Below are 12,823 nucleotides of genomic sequence, written 5' to 3'. Positions count from 1 at the left end.
CTAATACCCAAACCTTCCTGCAAAATTTTAGAAATTTTCAATAAAAAACACAGGAGGTTTAAGCTTCAAAGTGGGTGAACAAAACTGTGTTCCCTCATATATACTAACATTCATACATACAGGAAAAAAACCCCAATGTTTGCATTTCTCGATCTGAGTGCAAAAATGTAAAAATATTTAAAGGGGGGTCATTTTTGACTGATCACCATACTTTCCTCCTGTTATACGTAACAGCTGAAAAAGTGATTATTAAAGAGTAACAATAATATATGTAAGAATTAATTTAATATTTAAATATTATTTTCTAATTGTACAGATATACTAAATTTAGATCATAATAGACTAGATTTATATTAAAATTTTACAGATTTACAACAACGCTAGCTTGTATGATGGACCTGCACCATTACCCATTGGATTCACAAAACTGCACCGTAGAAATAGAAAGTTGTAAGTCAATATATTTTGTAAAATATTATCGATTTTAATTTGATAATGGTTGGACTTAATAATATACTTAGAAATGGGAATATCTCATTTGAAAATTTTTACATTTTGCAAATTATTTTAGTTAGAAAATATTACAAATAACAAATGAGACTAATTATCACTGAGGTATTTACCAGGATGGCATCAATTGATGAATAGAGGAACTAACGAGGATTTGTATCATCTGGAGTCATTCTCACCATTTCCTTTTATTTTGGGATCGATAAGATTCGGAAATGGGATGGAAGTAGAAACTCTGGCAAAATACCAAGTTCTATTGTGAAAATTATCGGTATTCAGTTAAAGATTTCATCTTCAAAATATCATTTACATTCACATAAATTGTATGAGTTGCTTATTAAAAACATCAAAACTTTAGTAATCAAAAATGCATTTATTTAGCAATTATAAAATTTAGAATTATTTCAAATTATTATTCTTTAATAATATGAATTTAGAAATTTATAGTTTTTTTTTAAATTTATATAATTAGAAATTAAAATCGCCGATCACTTTATTAATAATTAAACAAAAAGATAAGCTTTAATAATTATATTTTGTTTACTTTTACAGTTTATAGAATTCTTAAAACTAATTAACGAAACGATAATTGAATACGCTTGTTTATTTTTCACATCAATACAGAATCTATAACTTTGTCTTCTCAAATGCTAGAAGCTAAATTATAATCTTTAAAAATGTAACTATGGCAGCATAAGTTTGAATTCAAACCTAAACTGCTATGGTTACAGTATTGATTTTACCAATAGATCCATTTTTAATTAGAATTTAGGGTTTGTTTTCTCTAATATTCCTAAAAATATATAAGAAAACCAATTAAAAACATTCCAAAATTAACAAATAAACATCAAAGAAAACAAATTTTGCATTAATCAACACAGAAGCTGTAGTAAAACTTAAGCATAATTTATAAAATATTAAAATAACTGTAAAACAAATAATATCACATAAAGTTAATTAATTTTTTAACTTTTATTTTTATTCTTCAAATTTTATTTGCATTAAAATAAATATTATTTGAAATTTCCAATTTTGGATCGTGAAATTTATATCTATCGAAAATAAAGCTAAAATATTTTATTCTTAGCTTTAACTTGCACATCACGTCTACACATGTATATACATATACAAGCTTATATTCACATTGTTTAATGACGTCATTTACTTTAAAAATGAAGTAATTTAAGCCACAAAATTGCAGACATTTCCATAAACATATCTAAACTCTAATATTCTTTAGGAAGATCTATATGCAGGATGCTATTTTACGACATTATAAGATTGGAAACCTTGAATTTGATAATATAAAGTCATTCAAAGTGTCTGACGAAAAAAACTAGTTATTAAGGATTGAAAGATACTTGGAATACGTATCCTTTTCCTCATATTAAAATGTACTCTACGCTCACAGAATTTTTACGTTTTGAACACGAATCTGACTTTATTTTTAGATTTGTATCATGAGTCAAAGGTTATTCAAGATCAAATTTCTTGAAAATAATTGCAGGGCAATAATATATATATAATATAAAACGGCTGAAAGTTAATGATACCATTGAAATCTTTGATATTTTCTACCCTTATGTGAATAGTTTCAAGCAGCTTGTAGTAATTGCTTCGTCAGAGAAGAAGCAATTACTACAAGAAGAAGCAATTACTACATGATAACAATGGGATGCTGCTTCTTCTCTGAAGCAGCATCCCATTGTTATCATGTTCTTAGGTTTGAAGATCATTCGTTTTTCTATAATTTAAAATTCAAAAATTTTACACAAATAACTGTTTTCCCATATAAGAAAATTAATTAATTCATAACTAATAAAATATTATTTTTTTATTATTTATAAAGCTGCTTACTTTTGATATCCTGGTCTACTTATTTCGATGATAATAAATTATTACATAAGAATATATTCGAGTTTTTTTATTATCATTAATATAATTTATGATTCAAGCAAACCAAGCATAAGTTATTGATTGCTTGTATTTTATATGATGGATCGTCTTTGTCTGCATTTTCTCGTCAGACAGCCGAGAAAAGTAAAATTAATATATACTATTATTTACATTCAAATATACAATTTATCATCATTTTTATGAAAGTCTTTAAGAAATCTTTTTTAATTCAGAAAATTCTAAAATCTATACAAGATTACAATCAAAATTATGTGAAAATTTAATATATTTTCGGCATTTTATTCGGAAAAAAATATTGATTTTAGGCAATGTTTACTAATGAAATAGTGAACTGTTTATATATAAAATTAACAATTATTTTCTAATAATGCAATCACCAATATATCATCTGCAAATATTTATAATATTAATTATAATTATTACGCTGTTAAATTTTATAATTAGCGGATAATAACTCAATTTATTTATCCGATAATCAGCAGCATAGAAGTATTTGGTGTGTATATACAAAAATTTCTCCAAAAATATACACAAATTAATGTAATTTATGTATATTATATTATAGAAGTGCACATAATCTATATTTTTACCACATATCAATACGTTATATTTTTATCTAGCAGAATATATGTGCATCTCCCATTGTATTATAACAAAATATATTTTTCTTGCCACGTCACAAAGATGGTTACACAGTGCGTGATGTTGTGATGTACTGGACAGATACTCCGGTCGTTGGGGTGGAAGAAGCGGAGCTTCCACAATTTTCTATAATTGGTTACGAGACGACAGATCGTATGGAGACTTTAGCAACCGGTAAATTAAATTTTTATATATCTATAAATATAATAAATATATATATATATAATTCATTTTCAATTCAATTTTTGCTTTCAATTTAGGAACATATCAAAGACTCTCTCTTAGTTTCGAGTTAAAAAGAAATATCGGGTATTTTATATTCCAAACGTATTTGCCTTCCATTCTTATTGTAATGTTATCCTGGGTTTCCTTTTGGATCAATCACGAAGCTACCTCAGCCAGAGTTGCTTTAGGTAAGATATTATTTAAAGATTTTTTTCCTTGAGTAAATCCCTTACAGCTACTCATGCAATTCTTAAAAAAAGATGTCTTTTATACTGATCCTGTCAAATAATTTTTCATTTTCTCAATACAAATCGCGTGTTTAAAAATGCTCAAGCATGCAACAGATTTTCTTCACGAAACAAACCTTCTTTTTTCATTGTATAAAATGTTTATTTTGTATGTTTTAAATTTAAAAATAAACAGAAAATTTTATTGAAAATTATTTTTTAAAAATATATATATACTGTGTATACTCCAGTAAATCGTACATTAATTTAAATTAATTGTAATTCGACTCTAGTCACGGAATCAATTTTCTAGAATCTAATTTTCATACTTCATTATCTTTCGTGTAAATTATTATTATTATATTTTATTTTATTATTTTTTTTCTTTTAAATTTTCTTTATTATACTACCAAAAATTATCACTAATTTTTAGAAGTGTGTGGCTTATACATATTTCTTGACGTATAGTAAGATATATGACAAAATAAAGTAAGTAATCGTGTTCATTAAGGTGAATACTGTTCGTTAATTAAGAGAAAATAATTGAACATTAGATTGATGTTAGTTTGTTTTATATTTAATGACTCTAAAGCTACAAATATAAAAAGTAATAATTCATAGAGCCGAGATCAAATTAGCTTCTGGAGATTTTGGTGAGTAACAAAAAATGATTTTAATGAGTTAATAACCCATTTAACTTCATTTTTAGTCCATTTTTTCCTATTATAATTATGAAAAGATATGATAAAAAATTAATAAAATAAAGTAAAATGTAATATGAAATTTATCAAAATAAATGATGTATTTTGAGTGTTTTCTGTTAGGTTAAGAAAGGTTATTAATTAGAATATCGTAAAAAAATAAAATAAGTTTTATAATTTTTATGTATAGAAATTAAAACTTTTATATTTTATACCTAAAGATAAGAGTTTCTTGATAATATATATAGTAAAACCTGCGAAAACCGGAATCTTACGTTACCGAATATTTTTTTTTTTTTTTTTTTTAAGTTTGGCGGGTCTCCGTTTTGAACTGGTTCTTTTTAAACATAGAAAATCGCTTCGTTTTTAAAATGTTTCCCGTTTAGTCAGGTTTCCGTTATATTCAGGATCTGGACAGTTATGTATATAGGCCTACAGTATATACATATATGTAAAGTATAAACAGTATATAACGTATATTAAATGTATAATGTACTATATACAAATGTATGTGTACTGTATATACATTTATGTATATAAAGTAATACCTGTTATAACTTATGTATTAATATTCTGTATTTATTAATGTATCATTGCATCATGCTATTTTAAAAACAGAAGGCAAATGTTAAAGTTTTCATTGAAATTTTGTAAATAATATTTCAATAATATAATTATTTTAAGAATATTTTAAAAATTATCATCATTCCAAAGATGTCATTCTTGTTTTTTAATTAAATAATGCCACATATTTATACCCATATAAAGATCAATATTTAAAGTTCATATTTTCAATTAAGACCTATATTTTGAAAATTTTATATAAAAGTTTTTAAACAAATATAATTTATTCATTACAATTATCATACAGTATTTTAAAAAAAATGTTTCCTGAGTTATCAAAAATTTTCGACAGATGGCAGCACTAAACCATAATTTCATAACCCCAAATTAATATCCAAGTTGACTTCCTGTTGTATGAGGATGATATTAAATCCATGGATTTCCTATTTTTGACTCTTACCAGATGTTGCAGCACTTAATGCAATCTCATTAATCAATATCCATTGAATAAGTCGTCTTGATTATTTTTTTACATTTGTATTTATCTTTATTTTCATTATATTTTAATAAATAAACAATGTAACAACAATTTTCATTATTAGGACAAATTTGAACACACTGAAACTTGTTCTAATAACGAAATAAGTGTTCATGTCATGCCAGAACTCCATTTCAATCTATTACAAAAAATTTAATTAATTACGCTTAAAATACACAAATAAAACTAGTTTTTTTTAAAAAAGGTCGTTTATATTTTTATTTATTCGATTTTACTGCTGGAATTTATTAGGTATAGACGATTATTTTGTTTCTGTTTTTAACTTTCTACAAAGTCTACTTTCCCTCGAGAAATACAATGGAAGTTAGTATTGTACGTGAGAGTTACTGGATACAACACGACTACAGCATCTTCCCTTTATGTATCGCAGACTATAATGAGTATAGTAGATCCCAAGATAATTCTCAAAGTATGTCCGTCCTACAATATCTTGTATTTGGTTTATAACGTTGGAAGAGTAGATACGACCGAGTAGAATGTTGTCAATAACTGAAATGGAGTCCGCAAATTTGGAGTGGATTGCCCTGGGTCCTCTAAATTCGTGAGAAAATGGTTGATCACGAGGTATCTAACGCTCTTGGGAAACACTAAGAACGTATTCGAAGTCGATATAGAAGTGCCGAAGTCTACACTTTGATAAATTATTTGTGGAATTTTCGAATGTGATTTTGAAATTTCATCATTTTCTTGTTATTTATTATGAATGTGATTTTTCAATTTATTAAATTTGGACTTTGTGTAATGTTGTATTTTTCGAATACAGCGCCATTTTGAGCTCGAAATTTTCGATATTATTTTTCTACATTATTGCTTAGAATTATCATAAATCTTGCATACACCACCGTTAAAGATTTTCCAACAACATTTACTATATTAGAAAATCTGGAATTGCTATATATTCTGTATACAGGATCCGAGCAATTATTTATTGTAACATCGTCACAATGCCATGCTTCAATTTTTAATCATATTTTAAATTTAATTTAAAATATAGACCTTGATTTTAGTAGTATCTTACACCTGTACAGTACATCATACGTTTCCTGTTAATTTAACGCTAGAATCATCCCAGTCAAATATCTAACCCTGTTTAGGGAAAAAATTTTGAATTGAGACAATGGATATTCGGAAAGTTAATTCGGACCTCATGTTCTTAAGCTTTAAGAACATGAAATCCGAAGCTTTCCATATCTGCCCAGATTTTAATTTTTCTGACAACATTCTCGAGATTAAGGTAGGACAGACAGACAGACAGTCGGATAACAGTGAAAATTGATAGGTCTAGTTTTTTTTTCAAATTACAACCCTATAGTTTGCTATTTTAGAATTGAAGTAGAATATTTAATTATTTTAAAAATATAATAAAAATTAATTTTAAATTCAAAACTTTTTCTCTCTTCTAAATTGTTATAAAATCAAGAACTCGCAGAAAATAAAGACTTTAAAATTCCGTTTAAACCAATCCTTTAAATAAAATTTCACCCAATAACATTGTAAATGCAAATACCAAAAACAAATATTTAATTTTCGATGGCAAACAAATTGTGTAAATCGATAAGCTTGAAAGAAAATAATTCAACTTTTATTTTCTGAAAACTTCTTCAAGTTTACAAAGTTGTTGACAAGCGAAAATAACCAATTCGATGCAATTTTACTCGACTTTTGTTTATTTTAAAGTATCTCGATTTGACAAACGATAAATGCCGATTAAGTCGCCATTTTCTCTCTCTCTCGCTCTTGAATTTTCGAATAAACTTTAATATTGAACGTTATACATTCTAAAAAAAGCGCACAAAATGAAATTTATATTTTTCATTTATTCGTATACCGAGAATAAATATGTCGTATAAGTTTAAAGTTAATTTATAGAATGTTCGGAATTTAATTTAAAATCATTTTGCACAATTTATTTTAAAACATTTATAAGAATAAATGTTTTAAAATAAATTGTGTAAAATGATGAAATGATAAAGAAATAAATTATGGTCACTAAGATTTATTTTCTGCCATTTTCTTATACTTTAAAGAATATCCTTAACGAAAATTTCCCCCCCTCTTTTTTTAGGATACAAATATAAAATATTTATTTAGTATTTTTGTACCTGACACCATTAAATTTTAATTAATCACCGTTATAATTAGCATAATGAAAACTCGTGTTAGTTATGACTTAATTTATGGAAACAAAGAAGCGTCCTAACTAATCACCTTTATAAAAATAAGAATTCTATTCCAAATATTTTAAATATTTTTGTCAAACTTTAAAAATTCTTTTAAAATTTGGCAGAAAAATTGACCTCAATTATTTAATCTGATAAACCAAAATATTTCTTTCGTCTTCTCCCTTCTTTAATTAAATAGAATTTAGTATATAATGTGCAAATTATTCACGTTATTTGCACGTGAAATCATTCATTTATTTGCACCTGAAATATTTCACGTGCAAATCATATGATGAAAGAATATTTAAAAACTGTTTTTACTAAAGTGCTATTAGAAACTTATTCGATTAAAATATATGCTCTTGATTTCAAAATTAGTATTGTTTTGTCCCTGTACATTAAACTTCTCCTGAAAACAACACAGTCATGCCGGTCATCTATTTAACTCTATTCTGGGAAAAATATTTGAATTGATATATAGTTAATAGGGATATCCTGCCCTAAGCTTTTCGTATCTGGTCTTGACTTTCATCTAACACCATTCTCGAAATTAAGGAAGCACGGACAGCCAGACAACAGTGGAAATTTATAGGTCTACAATTTTTCAAATCGCAGCCTAATAAACTCTATTAATACAAGTGTTAATTGCGTGTTTTAGAATTTATTTCAGCCTTATATAAATGTCAATAATGAAAATAGTTCTTAAAAATTATGATTTATTTTTGAATTTTAAAAATTTTTTACATGTTACCTTTTGTCTTAATCACTTATCTCATTTAATATTTACAATAAGACGATAAACTATAGAATTTTTAAGACATTATATTTATTTTAAATTGCATTTTTCCAATTTCCTAATTCGAAATTTAATCTGTAATCTCATAAAGAATCTAAGAAAAGACATTTAACATTTATTAACTGTAAATCAAAGTAGAAAATTTCGCTTAAAATTTCATACGATCCTTCTCGTGCATGAGAATAAGGAATAAGTTTACCCATTAAATTTTAATTCCTGTTTTTGATCTATTAAATTTTAAATATTGTTAAATATAAATAAAATATCGGATAATATTGTTTTGTAATTAATTATGTACATATTAAATCCCTTGTTACGGGTATGATTCTTAGCGAAATAATGTTGTTTCCTTAGGCATTACTACAGTATTAACAATGACAACTATCAGCACTGGTGTTAGATCAGCTTTACCAAGGATATCCTACGTCAAAGCTATTGACATTTACTTGGTGATGTGCTTTGTGTTTGTGTTTGCAGCACTTTTAGAATATGCAGCTGTCAATTATACTTATTGGACCGCCAGAGCGAAGAAAAAAACAAAGAATTTAAAAAAGCAGAAAACTGCTTGCGATTACAGTAGTAGTTGCGAAGTAAGTTTATCTTTGAATAAATTTCTTAGATTTATAATCATATCTTAAAATCTTTTATATGTATATAATATTCCATAATCATTCAGTTTATTTTCAGATTTTTTTAGCAGTGTTCATGTATGAAAGATGGATTGATTTTAAGATAAATTTCTAGACTTTTTTGGATTCTTGGTATAGAATATGAACTAAAATAGTGGAGCATCTCCAAGAAATAAAAAAATATTTTTTTGGATGGAATAAATATAAATTGATATAAAATATAACATAAAAATACCATTGAAACTTGAAAATATATTTTTTTAAATTTCTATGATTTATTGTTGTATTGTGAACCGAAGTGTATACTTATCGAATTTATATAAATTTAAGCATGGCTTATATTTAAAATATGATTTTCTTTCAACATTCTACTCTAATATATTATATTTCTGAATTTATATTTAAATTTTAAAGAACAGTTTCGATAAGATCTTTACATAGAACTTATAATAATGTATCGTTAATTAAAGATAATTATCCAAAAATATATTGTTTAAATCTTCTGTCGGTCTGTATAATTTTATATTATATATAAATTTATGCTAATTTGTTTAAACGTATAGAAAATTTCTTCATAAGTCTAATCTAAATTAGTAGTGACATTTAGTTCTTTACGAGTTTTATAAATCCAATTAGAGGTTTGCTGTCAAAGATGTATGAGTAGGAAAACATAGTGGTGACATCACAATTCGTAAGGTTGACATTACATCCTCAACAGTCTCGATATCGCGTGTTGATATTCTCAAGAGGGAAAGATTGACAGATCCTGATTAGACAGGATATAATTTTCTTTGATGAGAAGACAGCTACTTTCTAAAATGAATAATCCACATGATGTTTTTGTGATAAAAAATGTTGAATTTTTAAATTACAAAAGTAATATTTTCAGATATTTGGGTTGACAAAATATAAGGTAGAGGTCCCATTTTGGCCCGACAACTTTGGACTCTTATTTTGACCAACTCAAACTTTACTTTCCCGACTGTTATGTATTTAAAACGGGAGAATATTGGAATCGTGTTAAATTTGACCGTCTAGGATTTTTGCAAATCTTAATGTTTTGAGACCCCGAACTCAAAATGTCAAAAGTGGGTAATTTCGTGTGGAAATTTTCTCCCTTATATGCATCTATGTGTTTGTTTGTTCGTTTAATATTTCAGGATGAAGGTAATGATTAAGAAATGAAATTTCGCTTAGTAGCATGTGTATAGGAAGCATTGATGCTATTAAATTTGGAGAGTTAGATCGAGGAAGGTGTCATATCTCGAGTGGGGTCGGACTTAATGAAGACTTTACTCATTATTAGCATTTAGAATTTTTTTTTATAAATCTCATTTCTACCCTTAAAACCAAGCTTTATGCCATTTTATAATACTTAGTAATAAAAAAAAATTTCAAATAAAATCTCACAACAGATAGTGCCACACACAATTTCAACTTTGTGCTAATTTTTCTTAGTGTTTTCGCCGGGAAAGTTACACAACGCATTGCTGGATTTTTTAAAACCTAAACGCTAGATAATAGCTTAGTCATTTCTTGAAAAAATATTGAAGTTAATTAATCAAAATAATAGTCCAAACTCTTGTTGGCCTATTGAGGTCTAACTTAGTTCAAGAAATTATATTTTTAATATTAAAATAATTTTGTATTTTTATAAATTGTGTATAAATCAAAGTTGTATTAATTAATCCACTATTTAAATCGACAGAACAAATATTTTACTACTAAAATTTGTTTTATGACACTGTTCTATAATATTCACATAATAATATTTATATTTATTAATAGGCTATTTATTTTATATAATATATAAGCTAAAATGTAATTAATAACACATTTTTCTTGTAACAATCATTATTTTTCTAATTATTTATCGTTAGATAGAATGTTATTGCATCAAGTAATTTCATCAGCACTACATCATATAGAGTAATTATAATTAATGCCTAATAGTACACATTAATATCACTTATTACGTCAGTTTTCTTTCTGAAACTTTGAGTTTCATTTATAAATACGCGTAGCAATAATGTAATTTCCAATAGTGTATATAATTTCTTAATTTTACACGAAATCTAATTATTTATTTTAGATTATACCAGGTTTTTTTTGTTAAATAATGATGTAGAATCTTATAAAAATCAAATAACTTTCAGTATCAATTGTCAGAGGAGTAAATACATTTAAAATTTAAATTTTAGAGATGAGATATTTTTTAAAAATTTCTCTGATAATTTATTGCTTTTTACTCATAATTTATGCAGAATATTTCCTTACCAAATATAATAATTTTATTTGAAAATGCAAAGTTAATGCTAAACGATAAATGTGTTGGCAATTTAGTTATCTGGTTTGTACAGGAAAAAATTAAAGCAGTTTATTTAAATATATAAATTTTTACGAATTTTACTTACAATATTAAAAACGAATAAATTAAAATTTATAAGAATTAAAAACATTTGTTTATAACATAATTTTAAATAATCTACTTTAAATATTTAGTTATTCACTGGAGGATAAAACATTAATTCTTACAAACGTCTAAATTATGTGTTGAAAATTTACAAAATAATCAAGCTTCTGGTTCATAAGTCTTAATTAAAATTATGCTCTAGAATTTAGAACATTATTAAAATTATATAAAATTATACAAATTAAAGGTTTTTAAATTCAAATTTTTAAAAGTTTTATTTAAATTTTTTTGAATGTAAAATCAAGCGCATGGTAGAAAAATTATTAAACTATTTTTAATTACTCTTACAAAAAACATTTTAAAGCTTACAGAATAATTTCTAGAACGAATTTCTACTTCATACATGACAAATGCGTAGAGAAGCAATATATATTCTTCCTCTTTCAAATAGTGATATGCTACATTGATTTCTACAAGAAGTAAATGCTTATCATTTAGCATTTTGTTTTATGCGAATTCTTCGACTTACTAAATGGGTGATTTTCTAAAAGTTTTGACACGTGTAATATAGTAAATAATTTATTTTAACTTTAAGCACGATTTTAACGCTAGTAATGCTTTCCATTCATAAATCAGAAAAGTGTAATTAATCATTTTGATGTATGCGAATTTTTTATTATTTCTTTTAGAAGGAGGATGTCATCGAGTTGGAAGACGTGAAGAATTCTCCAGCATCACTAGTCCGGAATAGACAGAGAGGTCAAGAGTCGGATCCTTCTTTCAGAACAATTAGTATGGGGCATAGAATTTCGGCATCTCTGAAGAATTTAACTGGAAATAATAGTAGAAGGAGGAAGAATGACCATTTTCATGCGGAAAGACCGAAAGTTTTAAAAAATATTCGCAGGGGTGCGAGTGTTATTAGAGCTTCTCTACCGAAAATAAGAGATGTCAACAAGATCGACAGATACTCACGTTTCATTTTTCCCGTTTCTTTTCTTGTTTTTAATGCTTTTTATTGGTGTTTCTACGTCTTATGATTGTTACAAGCTATGTTATATAATTTGGAAACGTAATAATTAACATAATTTAATTCAATTATCAAGTCAACTTTATCTCAATGTATATCTTTCTTTCATTTCTAGATTCTTCATAATTCATATTCTGACACTAAATATTCATGTTCTATATTAATAATTTTATAATATAAATGATTCAAAAAAATATTTCTGATATGAAAGAATTGAGCAGTTAACATTTTTTAAATCTTTAACGTTTGAAAACATCTTATAAATTATTTTAAAATTAATTTATACATTTTATCGTATTCAAAATATGTGTATAAATATCAAAAATAATTATTTTTAATAATTGTATAACATTATAAATAAGATTTTTCACATTTGACAATATATTCTAGTACAGTATTAACTTATATTTTTAATGAAAGTTATTAAGTTGTAATTTTTAATAAATAT

General features: G+C 25.5%; 1 protein-coding gene across 2 annotated transcripts in view; it reads left to right on the top strand.

Moving 5' to 3' along the window:
- The window catches only part of LOC111622378 (gamma-aminobutyric acid receptor subunit beta-like), a 37,476-nt gene extending 24,889 nt beyond the window's left edge, over nt 1-12,587 (top strand). For both annotated transcript variants that reach the window (XM_023364739.1, XM_023364748.1), the window contains 5 exons: nt 368-450; nt 3,112-3,243; nt 3,330-3,482; nt 8,658-8,893; nt 12,035-12,587. In XM_023364739.1, the coding sequence (XP_023220507.1) occupies nt 368-450; nt 3,112-3,243; nt 3,330-3,482; nt 8,658-8,893; nt 12,035-12,385 (955 nt within the window). In that variant the 3' untranslated portion in view covers nt 12,386-12,587. The remainder of the gene's footprint in view (nt 1-367; nt 451-3,111; nt 3,244-3,329; nt 3,483-8,657; nt 8,894-12,034) is intronic.
- Nucleotides 12,588-12,823: the final 236 nt, after the last annotated feature.

Source organism: Centruroides sculpturatus, unplaced genomic scaffold, assembly GCF_000671375.1.
Source record: "Centruroides sculpturatus isolate CEXI.00-Female unplaced genomic scaffold, Cexi_2.0 scaffold23, whole genome shotgun sequence".
NCBI lineage: Eukaryota > Metazoa > Arthropoda > Arachnida > Scorpiones > Buthidae > Centruroides > Centruroides sculpturatus.
This window is presented reverse-complemented; position numbering and strand designations above follow the sequence as displayed.